Raw genomic sequence first — 18,008 nt, 5'->3', positions numbered from 1 at the left:
CGGGTTGCAGTTACTTCCTTGAAGGCATATTTAGTTGGCAGTGCTCTTACCCGTGTGGTTGACACATTGCAACCCTGAAGATCCCAAACAGCAAAATCACTGAGATCACACTTGGCCATGTCGTGCAGAGTGCTGGGAATTGAGCTCAGCCTCAAATTTACAGGCAAGCCTGCACTAATATTTGGGCCACATCTTTAGCTCTTGGATTTGAAGATCTTTTTGGATTTCAGGCAAGTTTGCATATGCAGGTAAAAATGTAAGGATTTACAATTCAGAATGAGAAAGCTAGAGGCTACTACCTCAGGTTGAAGAGATGGAGAGTTTAGAACAAATAGGTCCTAGAAAGAACATTAGAGAGTTAGAAAGAAGAAAATCAAGTATGAGAAAGGAATAAAGTAAAATAAACGAATGAGGGTAATAGAGGATGGAAGACTGGGGGTGGGGAGGGGAGGACAGTATTATTTTTAGGCATAGAGGATTATTGCTCTGACAAACAATAGTAGTGATAGTCTGACTATGCCAGTAGTGAAACTCTGAAAACTCTAAGCAAGCTTGGCTTGTTAGAGAGAAGGTATGAGCAGGAGGTTTGCAGTGATCTGCTTCATACCACAATCTAATAGTTTTTCACAGCTAGCTAGGTTAATACTCATACTTTCTTTGAGAGCTGGGTACAGCGAATAGTGGCAGTCTCCCTTGCGGGTTGATATGCTACATGAGTCCTCATAGGTGGGTGCAGTAACTGTTAAAACTCAGGTTTTTATTGTTATTAAAAATAACAGGAATTTGTTTAAGCTAATTAAACCAAATTCCCCAGGGTAAACTAACAGTGAAGAATGGAAGTTTGGTTCTAATCGCAATCTTGACATTACTGTGTATGATTCAGACCCAGTGAATCTTTGGCGGAGACACACAGATCTGATCAGTTTGTCTATAATTAAAGCAATCTTCCTCTGGTAACTCTGTCCTGATTGTGATATCTTTTTTTTGTTTTGTTTTTGTTTGGGGGCCATACCTAGCAGTACTCAGGGATACTCTTGGCAGACTCGGGACCACATGAGATGCCGGACATTGAACCTGGGTTGGCTGCGTGCAAGGCAAACACCTTACCCATTGTGCTATTGCTCTGGCCCCCTGATTAAGATACTTTTAAAAGGTTTCTTTTAACACCTGAATCAAAGTTATTCTTTATTTTATTTTATGATTCTTTTATAGTAAATATTTTTACTTGCTCTTATTCTATTTTTACAGTTAGTTTGAAAGGACACATTAGGCCTTTTTATATACAGGGAAAAATCAAGCAAGGTCTTTCTGATTACCATGAAATTTTTCATGTTTATTTATCTTTTGAGTTTTATTTCTGAAATTGTTTATTTCAATTTGCTTTTTTGTCTTTAATTTGATGGGGTGTATGTGGAGATATTGGGCCAGGGACCCAGGGCCTCAAGCTTGAGAAGTCAGGCAGTTGAACCACTGTGCTCTGTTGTTGCATAACAAACACTCATTAGATGTTAAAATGGTCAGTTTTAAATTTTAACTTTTAAAAGTTTAACTTTTAAAAAAACTTTCAAAACATGAAAGTTAGTTCTAATTCAGAGGACTTAATTTTATGTCATCCTATATAGCTCTTCTAAATTTTTTTTATTCTTTTTATCTTAGACATTACCTAAATTTCCTTCTAAATTAGTATGCTTTCATTTGAAAAATGTAAACTGTATTCTTTCTGGAATTTATTAAATATGCATCCGAGGATCCACAGGTAAAGTTTACTGATTGATATCTTTTGTTCACTAACCCTTCGGCGCATGCTTGAGTCTAGACCCACTCTGGCATAGTACCTGCAAGCGTGGGGTCAAACTGCCTGCCTAGTGTGAGCCTTGGCCCTGATGTTTCCTAGCAGTCTAATTTTTTCCTTTCTAATCCTATGTCCTCACTTGCACGGCTCTATCACAGGGTTGGTAAAAGGACCACAAGAGAAACTGTCAATTAACTTTGTTATCTTAGGGATAATGAAAAGCATAGCATAATCACTTAATGTTTGTTTATATTCACTGACTTGTACTGAAGTATCTCAGAGCATTTTTGTTTGTTTGTTTGGTTGGTTGGTTGGTTGGTTTTGGGCCACACCTGGTGATGCTCAGGGGTTATTCCTGCCTTGGGGGACCATATGGGAAGCCAGGGGAATCGAACTGTGGTCCGTCCTAGGCTGGCGTGCACGGAAGGCCTTACCACTTGCACCACTGCTACAGTCCCGTGATTTTTTTTAAATACATTTTTAAATTTAATCACCATGGTATACAGTTACAAAGTTGTTCATGATTGAGTTTCAGTCATAACTGTCCAATACCTTCACCAGTGCATATTTCCTCCTACCAATGGTCGTTTCCCTTCTGCCTTCCACTCAGCCTACCTTTTTGATAGACATTTGTTTTATTTCTCTACTCTCTCCCCTATCATTCTTTTAGAAAATTTTAAACTCTTAAATTTGGTAAGGGCCTTGGCAATAATTTGGAACAGATAATTCATGATTCCATTGGAGCCATGTGGAAGAATTATGAAACCTTCCCAGATTCTAGATATGATCTTGGGGTTATTAAATCAGAAGCTTCCCAGTAAATTGTTTTTTTTTTGTTTGTTTGTTTTGGTATATATATATATTGATTTTTGGACCACACCTGGCGGTGCTCAGGGGTTACTCCTGGCTGTCTGCTCAAAAATAGCTCCTGGCAGGCACGGGGGACCATATGGGACACCGGGATTCGAACCATCCACCTTAGGTCCTGGATCAGCTGCTTGCAAGGCAAACACCGCTGTGCTATCTTTCCAGGCCCGTAAATTGTTATTTTAACCAGTTTTATATGATCAGCTTTTGACTTGACAGTGGCAAAAGCAGTTCAACTTTTGATGTAAATAATATGTCATATTACTGGTTTATAAGATTGGGCACATTTGATTCATTTTGAAAATTCCTCTTTAGTAATGTAAATTAAAAAGATATAAGCTATCATGCTTATATTTTTATGCTTATATTATATATTATATTATTCTATTAATTATTATATATCCTGTTTATATTTTTTATATTTTATATTTTTTTTTAGCTTTAGAACCAACCACACTTTAACCTGTGTTGAGTTAGCCAGGAAATTAAAGTGGCCAAGGAATTCTAGAAGACACTTACTATGGGTAGTTTTGAAGATCTATTATGATTTGGGTGAGGGGATCTGGAATGCCCAGAGTCTTTTCAGGGTGCTTGTGGGGTGAGAAATTATTATAACAGCTGAATTATTGCTTGACCTTTCCCACCATTATCAATTAAGTTGTGAATTTTCTAACTATTTAACTGAATGAAAAACTGAAGTCCATGAGAACCTGTTGTACTATCTGTAGTAAGTAGATCTATGTCAGTTTCTAATGTGTGTGAATAATAATAAAGATAATTATACATAAAAGAACTTGTTATGTTACAATTATGGAATAGATTAATATCTCTAGTGCGTTATAGAAACATATGATGATATAGAAATGTATCTGTTTCCTTTAAAATTGGTAGTTTTTTAAACTAGAATTAGATCATTTATATAATTATCCCAAATTCAATCATGTGAAAGCATAGTTTCATGTGAAAGCAAATCTTATACATTACTAACTGTAAACACCTATACTTGCTTATAATATCTAATTTTTCTACTTTCTAAAATACAGTTTTTCAATGAAGTTAGTAATTTTTGAAATATTCTCTTAATATGTTCTTATTTTCAGAGCTCTTTGACAACTACATGCAGCAGGATGCCCATGAATTCTTAAATTATCTACTAAATACAATTGCTGATATTCTGCAAGAAGAGAGAAAGCAGGAAAAACAGAATGGTCGTTTACCTAATGGTAATATTGACGGTGAAAATAACAACAGCACACCAGACCCAACATGGGTTCATGAGATATTTCAGGGAACATTAACTAATGAAACCAGATGTCTTACTTGTGAAACTGTAAGTATATCATAAAGCTTTGTATACAAATGCTCCTTAAAAATTAGTAAGATGGAGTCCAGAGATATAGAACCACTGGTTGGGCACTTGCCTTGTATGCAGCTGACCTGGGTTCAACTAGATTCAATCCCTGGCATTATATTATGATATAGTGATACCATAATCACTATACTATTACATGTACTATATTATAAACCTCAGAACCAGAAGCTGTGTGGCCCAAAAGCTGTAGTGGAATAATATAGAGACTTGAAAGTTGTAATTCTTAGGTATGTAAAATGGTAAAAGATGTACAGTTGACAGGATGTTTGTTTTTATAAAATTGCTTATTAATAGTGTATGTCTTTTGTAGATCAAACTGATGTTGAACAGTTTGATTGTATTTCAATATAAAATAGTATTGTATTGTATCTAGTATTATTTGTTTTATTTTATTTAAGTCTTAGTTAAATTTTGGGGGGAGAGATTGGGCCACACCCAGCAGCACTCAGGTTATTCCTGGCTTTGTGCTTATAAGTTACTCCTGGCAGGCTTGGGGGACCATATGGGATCCAGAGATCAAATCCATGTTAGCTATGTGAGAGCAAATACCCTACCCACTGTGCTATTGTTTTGGCCCATGCCTTAGTTAATTTTGTAAGAAACTTAGAGTTTACACAGGTCTATTAACAGTTTCCCCATTTCCACATTATATTTAATTTTATATTTTTAATAAACATTAAAATCATATTGCAAACTCAAGGAGAAGTGTCTACTCCTAGGAATTTTGTAAATATGGGTCTTTAGTCATCTTGACATTGTAAAATTAATTATTGGTAACATCAGATAATTCAGCATTCCTGTTCTATTATTACCTTGCTCCCTGCTTTTTCACGTGAGAAACAGAGAATCAGATACTTTGTCTTTTGGGGAGGTTTGGGTTTTTGGGTCACACCCAGTGACACTCAAGGATTACTCCTGACTATGCGCTCAGAAATCGCTCCTGGCTTGGGGGACCACATGGGACTCTACGGATCAAACCTAGGTCCATCCTGGGTCAGTCGCAAGGCAAGTGCTCTACCTCTGGCCCCTGAATACTTCATCGTTTTTTTGTTAAGGTCATTTGTTTTATTTTTCTTAGAACTGAACTAAGAAATGGATTTTATATTTTATCTCCTTCCGTACTTTATCTACTATGTCCACCCCACCTTCAGCCCCTTTCTCAGGGAATAAGAGTCCTAGTATCTATGTTCACAGGTTTTCTCTTTCATCAATTTTATTTCCTTACATTGCAGTGATAGATGAAATTATCCAATACTTTTTTCCTTCTGATTTGTTTTGCATGATTTCCTTGAGTTCCATTCTTGTTGTGGATGTGAAATGTGGTTTTTATTTTTAATTTAGAAAACTTGATTATTACACTGTGATGTACCAAGTTGTTCATAATATAACCATTTTAGTCATTAAATGATCAAACACCATCCCACCACCAGTGTGACTTACCTTTCACCAATGTCCCCAATTTCCAACCCATTAACTTAGCCTGACTCTTCTGCAGGCACAACCTTTGTATTCTTTGTTAAAACACAAAGGCAAATAGAATTATCAAAACTTAGACTAGTATGAGTCAATTTGAAATCATTGTTAAATTTCTGAAGTCATTGTCTCAGAATTACCTCCACTGTAGTTGGTGCTAAGAAGAATCATCTGTGTTAATATTGATGCTCACTGAGCTCGATGGTATTCTATGTAACTTTCCCATCAGTTTTACTCTGAAACTACTGGATGTACTACTATGAAATTTTGTGGTCTAGGATTTATAGATCTGAAACAAATTTGGTGGCTTGGCAGATTGATATGGTGAAGTTGTGGTGCTGGGCTGTTTCTGTGGGAGGGTATAAGATGTGGCAGTGGGCTGCTGTGGTTCATACAGAAAAGGGAATCAGCCCTAAGCATTTTTAGATGGCCAGAGAGGTATCAGCCAGGATCAGACTTCCTGGTCTGGAGTTTGGTAGAGAAGCTCGTAGGTTTTTCTGCCAGGAAGAGGCTGGGTCTGGTAAAGTTTTATCATTTTTTAATACCTGGATATTCTTCTACTGTATCACCTCACCTTTATCAGCTTATTTATTGCTATAGCTTCCAGTTTTTAGCTGTTGTAAATAATGCAATAAATATTGGGGTAGATAAAAATATTTTATATGTATATTTTGTATTCTTTAAGTATTTAAATAATTTCCCAAATGGGAATTGAAATGAAATTCTCCAAATAAAAAATATGATAGAACTATTTTTACCTACTTACTTCTCTCCCTCCTTCCTTCCCTCCTTCCCTTCATCCCTCCCTCCATACCTCCCTCCCTCCCTCCATATCTTTCTCCATATCTCCCTCCCTCCATACCTTCACATTTCCAAACCTCCATGTCTCCCTTCCCTTACTCCCTCCCTCCCTCCCTCCCTCCTCCCTCCCTGTCAGTGTTCATGGATTACTCTCAGCTCTCTGACAGATTATTCCTAATAGTGCTGAGGTCAAGCTTGGGTCGGCTGCATGCTAAGAAATGTCCTAGTTCTCTGGCCCCTGATTTTAGCTTCTTGAAGAAGCTCTATAGCCTTTTCCAAAATGGTTGCACCAATTTTGTTCCCACCAACAGTGTACATAATTCCTATGTCTCCATACCCCTTTAATACTTGTTATTGTTGCCTTTAATATAAGCCATTTTCACAGTCACGATGTGATATTTCATTTTAGTGTTGCATTTCCCTGTTGATCAGCAATGATAAAACATTTTTCCATATGGTGTGAGCTACTCTGTTCTCTTTAGAGAAGTGTCTTTTCAAATCTTCTGTATGCTCTTTGATTGGTATATTATTTTTTTCACCTTTAGAGTTTTTATATACTATAGATGCTAATTCCTTGTCATTGAGTGCAGTTATCTTTTCCCATTCAGTGGGTTGTCTTTTAATTTTGTTACATTCACTTTTAAAGTACATGGCTTTCCAATACAGTATATTCTCTATTGTGTATCTAGTAAAAGATCAAATGCTTAGTCAAATAATTTATTGTCCAGTTTTGTGAATAATGTAATTAGTATTTCCTCCCCTTTATGTAGAGTCCAATTTAGACTTAAGCTTTTCATATAGTTATGTTTTCTTTGGTGCTTTAAAGCTGGCACCTTTCTGTTTTTAATGAATTACTTTTAAAAAGTGTAAGATTTTTTATATTGAGAAACTTGATGTTTCTCATGCAGATTATACACTCATATTGAACAAGTCAATGTTCTGCCTATTTTAGGATATCACAATCAGACATACATCTGTTCCTTATTTGAGATACTAATTTTGATTTTTCATCCCAGGTATTATTTCATTTCACCACATTACAGTTGTTTGGTTTTTTTTTGTGGAGGGGGGGAGATTGCACAGTGGTAGGGCCTTGTACAAAACTGATCCAGGACTAACTGTTCAAATCCCAACATCCCATATGGTCCCCTGTGCTTGACAGGAGTGATTTCTGAGTGCAGAGCCAGGAGTAACCAGCTGGGTATGACCCAAATAAACAAACAAAATTTTTTTTCTTTTTTTTTTTTATTTAAACAACTTTATTACATACATGATTGTGTTTGGGTTTCAGTCATGTAAAGAACACCACCCATCACCAGTGCAACATTCCCATTACCAATGACCCAAATCTCCCTCCTCCCCACCCAACCCCCGCCTGTACTCTAGACAGGCTTTCTATTTCCCTCGTACATTCTCTTTACTAGGATAGTTCAGAACGTAGTTATTTCTCTAACTAAACTCATCCCTGTTTGTGGTGAGCTTCATGAGGTGAGCTGTAACTTCCAGCTCTTTTCTCTTTTTTGTGTCTGAAAGTTATTATTGCAAGAATGTCTTTCATTTTTCGTAAAACCCATAGATGAGTGAGACCATTCTGCGTCTTTCTCTCTCTCTCTGACTTATTTCACTCAGCATAATAGATTCCATGTACATCCATGTATAGGACAATATATTGACTTCATCTCTCCTGACGGCTACATAATATTCCATTGTGTATATGTACCACAGTTTCTGTAGCCATTCATCTGTTGAAGGGTATCTTGGCTGTTTCCAGAGTCTTGCTATGGTAAATAGTGCTGCAATGAATATAGGTGTAAAAAAGGGATTTTTTATTGTATTTTTGTGTTCCTCGGGTATATTCCTAGGAGTGGTATAGCTGGGTTGTATGGGAGCTCGATTTCCAGTTTTTGGAGGAATCTCCATATCGCTTTCCATAAAGGTTGAACTAGACGGCATTCCCACCAGCAGTGGATAAGAGTTCCTTTCTCTCCACATCCCCGCCAACACTGCTGGTTCTCATTCTTTGTGATGTGTGCCAATCTCTGGGGTGTGAGGTGGTACCTCATAGTTGTTTTGATTTGCATCTCCCTGATGATTAGTGATGTGGAGCATTTTTTCATGTGTCTTTGGCCATTTGTATTTCTTCTTTGTCAAAGTGCCTGTCCATTTCTTCTCCCCATTTTTTGATGGGATTAGTTGTTTTTTTCTTGTAAATTTCTGTCAGTGCCTTGTATATTTTGGAGATTAGCCCCTTGTCTGATGGGTATTGGGTGAATAGTTTCTCCCACTCAGTGGGTGGCTCTTGTATCCTGGGCACTATTTCTTTTGAGGTGCAGAAGCTTCTCAGTTTAATATATTCCCATCTGTTAATCTCTGCTTTCACTTGCTTGAAGAGTGCTGTTTCCTCCTTGAAGATGCCTTTAGTCTCAATGTCCTGGAGTGTTTTACCTACGTGTTGTTCTATATATCTTATGGTTTTGGGTCTGATATTGAGGTCTTTCATTCATTTGGATTTAACCTTCGTACATGATGTTAGCTTGGGGTCTAAGTTCAATTTTTTGCAAGTGGCCAGCCAGTTGTGACAACACCACTTGTTGAAGAGGCTTTCTTTGCTCCATTTAGGATTTCTTGCTCCTTTATCAAAAATTAGGTGATTGTATGTCTGGGGAACATTCTCTGAGTAGTCAAGCCTATTCCACTGATTTGAGGGCCTGTCTTTATTCCAATACCATGCTGTTTTGATAACTATTGCTTTGTAGTACAGTTTAAAGTTGGGGAAAGTAATTCCTCCCATATTCTTTTTTCCAATGATTGCTTTAGCTATTCTAGGGTGTTTATTGTTCCAAAGGAATTTCAAAAGTGCCTGATCCACTTCTTTGAAGAATGGCTTGTGTCCTCTCTTATTTCTTGGAGCAGAGTTTTATAGTTTTCTTTGTATAGGTCCTTCACATTTTTAGTTTTTCTCTCTCTCTCTCTCTCTCTCTCTCTCTCTCTCTCTCTCTCTCTCTCTCTCTCTCTCTCTCTCTCTGTTAGTTTTGCCAGTGGTCTATCAATCTTGTTTATTTTTTCAAAGAACCAACTTCTGCTTTTGTTGATCTTTCAGATTGTTTTTCGGGTTTCCACTTCGTTGATTTCTGCTCTCAGCTTTGTTATTTCCTTCTGTCTCCCTATTTCTGGGTCCTTTTGTTGAGCACTTTCTAGTTCTATGAGCTGCATCATTAAGCTACTCAGGTAAGCCCCTTCTTCCTTCCTGATGTGTGTTTGCAAAGCTATAAATTTTCCTCTCAGTACTGCTTTTGCTGTGTCCTATAAGTTCTGATAGTTTGTGTCTTTATTATCATTTGTTTCAAGGAACCTTTTGATTTCCTCCTTGATTTCATCTCGGACCCACTGGTTATTGAGTATGAGGCTGTTTAACTTCCAGGTGCTAAAGTTTTTCTTCTGTGTCCCTTTGGAATTCACAAATAATTTCAGAGCCTTGTGGTCAGCAAAGGTAGCCTCAAAAATTTCTATCCTCTTGATATTATGGAGGTATGTTTTATGTGCCAGCATGTAGTCTATCCTGGAGAATGTCCCATATACATTAGAGAAGAATGTGTATCTAGGTTTCTGGGGATGGAGTATCCTATATATATCAACTAGGCCTCTTTCTTCCATTTTTCTCCTCGGGTCTAGTATATTCTTGTTGGGTTTCAGTCTGGTTGATATATCTAGTGTTGACAAAGCCACGTTGAGGTCCCCCACAATTATTATGTTGTTATTGATATTATTTTTCAGATTTGTCAACAATTGTATTAAATATTTTGCTGGCTCCTCATTTGGTGCATATATGTTTAGGAGAGTGATTTCTTCCTGCTCTACATACTCCTTGATTAAATATAAAATGTCCATCTTTGTCCCTTACAACCTTCCTAAGTATAAAGTTTGCATTATCTGATATTAGTATGGCCACTTCAGCTTTTTTATGGGTGTTGTTTGCTTGGATAATTTTTCTCCAGCCTTTTATTTTGAGTCTATGTTTGTTCTGACTATTCAGGTGCGTTTCTTGTAGGCAGCAGAAGGTTGGATTGAGTTTTTGCCAAATGGTAAGTAAGGATATGAATTGAGAATATTTCCCCAGAATAGAAGGCATCTAGCAATTATAGAAAATGATTAGTACCAGTTTTTTATGAAACTAAAGCTAGAGGGACAAAATTAAAAATTCCTTGAGTGGCTATATATCATTTCTTCATTTCGTATGTGCCTGATAGGAGTGGGTACGAGTTGGTTAAGCATAACCTCTCATTATTACCGATAGGGTAATGAAAACTAAACAACTTAACACACAATTCTACTTCCAATATGATGGTAAGCACAAGACCCAGGGGAACCAGAAAACAATAGAGCTAACCAGGGGAGAATGGGCTAGGTCTGTGGAGGTTTTGGATGGGATTCCTGGAAGAGACAGTTCTTGTACAGCAGGTCTTACTAATGCATCACAGATAGTAGGAGGCTGGTCCCCTCTTCAGGCCTTCCCTTCTGTTGATCATATTCCTTGATTTTTCTTCTTCCATCTGTCCTTTAAATGGCATGACCTCTGCCATTTCATTATTTCTCAATGTAGCAGATGAGTTTTCTCTCTTCATTGCCACCTGTGCTGAAATTCCCAATCCAGATCTTTACCTAGACTTCTTCACTAAACATTTTCCAGTTATTGGTTCCATTCTGCATTTAGAACATAGCAGTTTATAAATATCAGAGGTCTCCCAAGAATTAGCTTCATTAAGTGACCTCCTGTCACCAGAAACATTTTTTGTTTTTGTTTTTGGTGCTCAGGGATTGCTTCAGGCTCTGCATTCAGTAATCCCTCCTGGGATGCCAGGTTTCGAACCACTGTCCATTGTGGATCGGCTGCATGTGAGGCATGTCCTACTGTCATGCTATCTCTCCGGCCCCAGGAAAATTGTTAATAGAACCAGTAACTCGGATTCATCTAAATGATCAGAAATTACCATTATGACAATTTTTTATTACTTTCTTCATTGAATCTTTTGAGACCCAAGTAATTTATTCCCTCCCCACCCAAGTAATTTATTTTGTAGTGCTACTGCACCTTGTGTACAGCTTTATTTGTATCATATTGATAGTCATGACTTGCAGTATTGATGTACTACTGAAACAAGAAAGTGTTCCACAGGGTCACTATAGGTAAGAGACATAGAGAAACTAATTCTGATATACTTATTGCATGTTCTCATTGGGCACAGAGTCATTGAAGGAAATGGGAAGAGAGATTTTTAGCATTGTGTCCTAATCAAATTCAAATAATGAGTAATAATTTATGGGGTGGGGACTTCTGAGTAGTGCCCAGGAGTCTAAAGTTACTCTTGATGAGGCTGTATGGGTCTGACAGTTCAGTATCTTGCCTAAAATTGTGAGGAGCCACCACACTTGTGGTTCTCAAGGGCAACCAGTCCTTCATGTTGCAGAGTAAGGGGTCCACTTGATGCCCAGGATTGTAGGTGGGACCTGCTACATACAAGGCCACACATGCTTCAGCTCTTTGAGCTATCTTTTTACTTAATAACTTTTTAAAAGAAATAAAATTATATGTCAGGGGCCGGAGAGATAGCATGGAGGTAAGGCGTTTGCGTTCCATGCAGAAGGTTCGTGGTTCAAATCCCGACATCCCATATGGTCCCCCACGCCTTCCAGGAGCGATTTCTGAGCATAGAGCAAGGAGTAACATGCCTGAGCGCTGCCGGATGTCACACACACACACACACACAAATTATATGTCAGACAAATTTGTTTCCTTTTTATTCCTGTGATTTGGGGCCACCCTACTATGCTCACGCTTATTCCTGGCTCAGGAGTGAGTCCTGGTGGTGCTCAGAAGCCCATATCTGGTGTCTGTGACTGGACCTGAATTGTGGCCACTGTAACTGTATTCAAGGAAAATACTTTATATCCTGGGCCATCTCTCCTTCTTAGAAAACTTTTATTCTAAGAAGCAAAAGTAAGTTATAAATGAATATTATATTTTTGGCATTTTAAACTAAGTGCTTTTCCTTTTGGGAAGGGTGGGAAGCATTAGGTCATACACCCAGTTCACTGCTTGGGTCACTTCCAATGATCTGGGGACCATGCGTACCAGGGATCTATACTAAATTATGTGAGCTATCTCCCACCCCTAATTTTTTCCTCTAATAAATGATAAGGTATATATCTTTTTCCAATTGGTTTGTATGTGTGTGTTCTTAAGAATTCATATCTATGTTACAGTGTGTTTGTGCTTTACAATGTCATCAAAATTTTAGGAAATAGTGGAATTTCACATCATACTTGCTTGCCTTTACTAGTGGTAACATCTGTGTCTTGGTAGTTAACTTACATATATCATGAAACAAAGTCGATGTCCTTTTGGGCAACCCAGATCAAAGAATTTTCTTCTGAACTTAGAGGAAGAGAATCTATCATCTGTTTACTACTGTAGAATGCATATAATTTGGGAAGAGTAGCTTTGAGATATTTGGTTTTTTGGTTTTTTTTGCCAGACCTGGCAGCACTCGGGTTACTCCTAGCTCTGCACTCAGAAATCACTCCCATAGGCTCGGGGGACCATATGGGATGCCTGGAATGAAACCTGGGTCCATCCCGGGCTGGTAGCATGCAAGGCAAACACTCTACCACTGTGCTATCACTCTGGCCCCTCTTTGAGATATTTGAAAAAGCCAAAAAAATTTATTATTTTCACAGATAAGCAGCAAAGATGAGGATTTTTTAGACCTTTCTGTTGACGTGGAACAAAACACATCAATTACTCATTGCTTAAGGTATGTGTAGACCTTCTTACCCTGAAATTCAGTGACTATCTTTGGTTTAGACCAGTGGTCGGCAAGCCGCGGCTCGTGAGCCACGTCCGCTGTAGCTCTTCTGTGTGCCGGGTGGCCACTCCAGGAGTCAGGACTCTGCTCCTAGCCTCTTGTCAGTGCATGCCCTGTGTGGCTCTCAAAATAAATTTCAATCGTGGTTTTGGCAAGATTTGGCTCAATTGAAAAATAAGGTTGCCCACCACTGGTTTAGACTATTTTAAAATAAATGAATGATTTTCTGCTATAGATTCAATAAATTGATTTTAAATTTTATACAGGGGTTTTAGCAACACAGAAACTCTATGCAGTGAATATAAATATTACTGTGAAGAATGTCGCAGTAAACAGGAAGCACACAAAAGGTAATTCATCTTGATTTTTATTTTTTTTAGTAATTCTTAGGTGATTGCTGTTGTACAGATGGGTTTTTCTTTTTCAATAAATTCTTTAATTGAATCATTGAGATAGAGTTAAAAAGTTGTCCATGATTTTGTCATATAATGTCCAGTGACCTTCATCAAGTACACTATTTCTGCCACCAGAGTCCCCAGTTTCCCTCCCACCCTCCAACCTGCCTGCCTCTGTGCCAAACAATTTTTTCTCCCCCTTTTTTAGATATTGTCATTTACAGTATTGTTACTAAAGGGTTTTCATGCGTTACAGATGGGTTTTTCTAGCTGAACATGATTTATAAAAATTTATAATGTTTACAGTTCTTGATTTTATTAAAACTAGTTAGTTGCTAGAAAAATGATGTACATTATTGTACCCTCAAGTGACTTGCTACATTAAGTGATTATTTCACAGCAATAAACAACTGTTGAAATATTTGACTTTGATGCTTTTCTGGATATATAAGCATTTGAGAAGGGGTGAGGGGACCAGTTTCTGGGTTCTTGGAAATGGGTTGTGGAGTGAAGATACATGACAGCAATGAGTCTCCAAGCATTGCTGCTTTATCTCTTCTCTGAGCCAAAAACAGTGGTGCTCAAGGACTTGACTCATTTCCATCCATTTTTATTGTTCCTACTTAGGATTTTTCTGAAGTTGTGAGAGTCAGTGTTGGAATCATCATAATTTTTTTTTTAAATTTTGAAATGTCTCAAATTCTGAAAGTTGTATGAATAGTACCATTATTGCTTCTTTATCCTACTTTTTAAAATTTTAAACTTTTTGAGGGCCGTACCAGGTGGTGCTCGGGGCTTAATCTTGGCTCCGCCCTCAGCAGTCATTCATGGTGGGCATAAGGGACAAAATAGGTTGCCAGGGTTCAAACCCTGGTCGGCTGCTTGCAACACAAAAATGATTTTTACCCGCTGTACTGATAACATTCTAGAATTCTACACTATTTTTTTGAAAGTGAGGTCCTGATATGCTGTCCCTTGATCTTGAACATTTTTAGTAGCTCCATCTGACCAGCACCAAGGACAATTTCTTAATCCCTTATCCCTCCAGAGGGAGAGTGACAGTGGCAGACTCATCACTGTTCTCCTAGACCTTGTTTTAGAATCATCAGATATTTCATTCATGGCCCTCATTGAAAAAAGGGTTCTATCCAGAATCAATTAATGTACATGCTGTTCTCGTACTTTTAAAATTGGAACAATATTTAACCTTTCCTTGACTTCAGTCTTTTTTAAAATTTTTGTCTTATTAATTAACCATTTTATTTATTTTTATTTTTATTTATTTATTTATTTTTTTGTTTTTTGGGGGGGCCATACCTGGTGGTGCTCAGGGGTTACTCCTGGCTCAGAAATAGCTCCTGGCAGGCACGGGGGACCATATGGGACACTGGGATTCGAGCCAACCACCTTTGGTCCTGGATCGGCTGCTTGCAAGGCAAACGCCGCTGTGCTATCTCTCCGTGCCCCAGTTTTACTTTTTGAAGCCCTCCTCTCTCCCTTCTTTAAATCTTTGTTTATACTCTATGCTTCCAATACTGTTTCCACTGTTTGTTGCTGACCTGGTTGCAGAGACTGGGAGGTGCACACCTAACTGTGGTTCTCTCTGGAATTTGCACATCAGTTTGAGGTGCTTTTTTTCATCCTGTGTTCACTAAGCTTTAGATTTCCATAGTTGTGGTACATAAATGAGTCCTCTCCTGCAGAGAAAGATTAATGTACACATGCTTTGTTGAACATTTTATGTATGTATATTGTACATATACATATATACACACCATGCCAGAGGTATTTTCAAACATTTTAAAGATTATAGGATAGATGAATTGACATAGAAGGAAACTATTTTGCTGAGTGAAATAAGTCAGAGGGAGAGCAATAAACACAGAATAGTCTTACTCATCTGTGGGATTTAAGAAAAATAAAAGGCAGTATGTTTTAATGGAAAGAAACATTGATCATCTCAGTGGATATGTAAAGGCATAGGAACACCCAACTCATCAAAAGCGGAATTAAGCTTTTCCTTTTAAGATCAGGAGCAAGGTAAGAACGCTGCTGTCACAACTTTGATTCAACATAGTATTAGGTCTGATTCTAGTAGTTAGGGATAAGAGAGAAATAATGATATCTAAAATGGAATGGAAGTTGAGCTTTTGCGATTTACATATATAAAAACACTCAAATGCTCCACAAAACCTATTAAAATTCAACAAGATGTACAGTCAGTACATACAAATCTGCTACATTTCTGCATACTAATAATGAACATAAGAGAAATTGAGAAAAGCCTTATTTCAGTTATGTCAAAAATAATCAAATACTTAGGAATACGTTTAGAAGGCTTAAAGACCTGTATTCTGAAAACTATAACAAAGTGTTCAAAGAAATTGAAGAATACACAGATAGTTGGAAACTTACTCCTTGCTCATGGGTTGAAAGTTTTAATACTAAAAGCTCATGCAACTAGAAAAAAAATTCTACATATTCAGTGCTGTTCCTATCAAAATTTCAACAGTATTTTTCACAGAAACAGAGCAAACCTTAAGTTTGCCTGGAACTACAAACAAATGCCCAAAGCAGTATTTGAGAAAAAAGAAAAAAGTGCTGAATGCTTCTTATTTCCTGACTTTTGAAATATATTATAAAGCCAAAGTAATGAAGATAGTTTGGTCGTGGCATAAGGCTAAAAATTTAGAACAGAATGAGAATCCCAGAAATAACCCATGACCTTCAAAGTGTGCCAGGGATACATTCTGCGATCAAGAGTAATTCCTTCAACAGATGATGTTAAGTAAGTTAGTTATCCAGGGACAAAAAGGTATGGTATACCTCATGCCATATTCAAAAATCAAATCAAAATGGAAGACTTAAACATCTGAGCTGTAAAACTTCTAGGAGGATAGGGAAGGAAAAAATTCATGATTTCTGCATATTTCTTAGACAAGGGATAAAAACACAAATAGGGTGGTCTTGTGTTGGGGATCTGGCTCAAATGGTAGTGTGTGCCTCCTTAGCATTGCCAGGTTCTTAAGTACCATATCTGGTACTGTGAGTAGTACAATGATGGCCCTGATAGCCTCCATCACTTTCAGGCCCCAGAACCCCCTTCTTCCCAATAGTTCTGAATCCACAAGCATCTCCTGAAGTGGCCCCAGGCCTCTGACCCCATTTCACAAAATGAACAAAGTGACTACATCAAATTAAAAAACTTGTACATAGAAAGGAAATAATAACTGGGCTGAAGAGGCATGAATAGGAGAAAATATTTTAAGATTATTTATGGGGATAGAAAAATAGTTGAAAACTACCTATTTAATAAAGGGTTAATATCTGAAAATGTAGACACAGAATAGTCTCACTCATATATGGGTTTTAAGAAAAATAAAAATAAAAGACATTCTTGCAATAATTTTCAGAGACAAAAGAAAGGAGGACTGGAAGTTTCAGCTCACCACAAAGAGTGATGAATCCAGTAAGAGAAATAACTACATTGAGAACTATCATAACAATGTGAATGAATGAGGGAAGTAGAAAGCCTGTCTAGAATACAGGCGAGAGTGAGGTGAAGAGGAAGGAGATTTGGGACATTGGTGATGGGAATGTTGCACTGGTGAAGGGTGGGGTGGGATTCTTGACATGACTGAAACCTAACAACAATCATGTTTGTAATCAGGGTATTTAAATAAAGATATTTAAAAAAAAAGAATTCCAGCTGGGACTGGTACAATATATATAGCACAGCAGGTAGGACATTTGCCTTTCAAGTGGCCTGCCCAGGTTCAATTTCCAGTATCTCATATGATTCCCTGAATCTGTAACCAGGAGTAATTTCTGAGCACAGAGCCAGGGTTAATGTCCAACTGCTGCTGGTTGAGGCAAAAAAAAAAAAAAAAAAAAAGGTGGGATGGGGGAAGCCTGAAGCTCAAAACAATTATACAATAAGGACAAAGGAATTGAATATACATTTCTCCAATGAAGACTCATAAAAGACTCACCACACAACATTTAGGATGTCCACTGTCCAGCATTGTTTGCTCTATTGGTGGGAATGTGAAATACTGCAATCACTATAGAAAATAGTAGAGGTTCTTAAAAATATTAAAAATAGACTGATCATGGCCTGATTACAAGAAGGCCTCACCCCAGAAGTTTATTGGCATAAGACTGACTCTGGGCTCTAGGCATACCAGTCGGTCCAACCCCTGAGTCATTCTCCATGGTCCCGGTGAAACTTTTTTGCACTTTAGCTGTTTTTGGTGTCAGGTTCTTATATTTAAAGATTCTGGATTCTGTGCATTTCCTTCATCGAAGTCAGGCTGATGTGGAGCATTCTCCAGTTTCACCTCACCATTAGATGTGGAGACACCTGCCCTGCAAGCAGGTTGTTGCTAAGTCGTCTGAGAGCACTCTTTGGAGTAAGTCAAGGCCAGAGCAGTGGTAGAGTCTTT

The 18,008-nt window shown here is 37.7% G+C and overlaps 1 protein-coding gene across 1 annotated transcript in view; it reads left to right on the top strand.

The window, feature by feature from the left end:
• USP12 (ubiquitin specific peptidase 12) overlaps nt 1-18,008 on the top strand; it is a 106,645-nt gene that overhangs the window by 72,093 nt on the left and 16,544 nt on the right. Inside the window, exons 4-6 of the mRNA XM_049778291.1 lie at nt 3,760-3,989; nt 13,041-13,117; nt 13,435-13,518. Coding sequence (XP_049634248.1) covers nt 3,760-3,989; nt 13,041-13,117; nt 13,435-13,518 — 391 coding nt within the window. The remainder of the gene's footprint in view (nt 1-3,759; nt 3,990-13,040; nt 13,118-13,434; nt 13,519-18,008) is intronic.

The sequence above is a fragment of the Suncus etruscus genome, chromosome 8, assembly GCF_024139225.1.
Source record: "Suncus etruscus isolate mSunEtr1 chromosome 8, mSunEtr1.pri.cur, whole genome shotgun sequence".
Classification (NCBI taxonomy): domain Eukaryota; kingdom Metazoa; phylum Chordata; class Mammalia; order Eulipotyphla; family Soricidae; genus Suncus; species Suncus etruscus.
The sequence above is the reverse complement of the archived record's forward strand: the minus strand, read 5'-3'. Positions and strand labels throughout refer to the sequence as shown.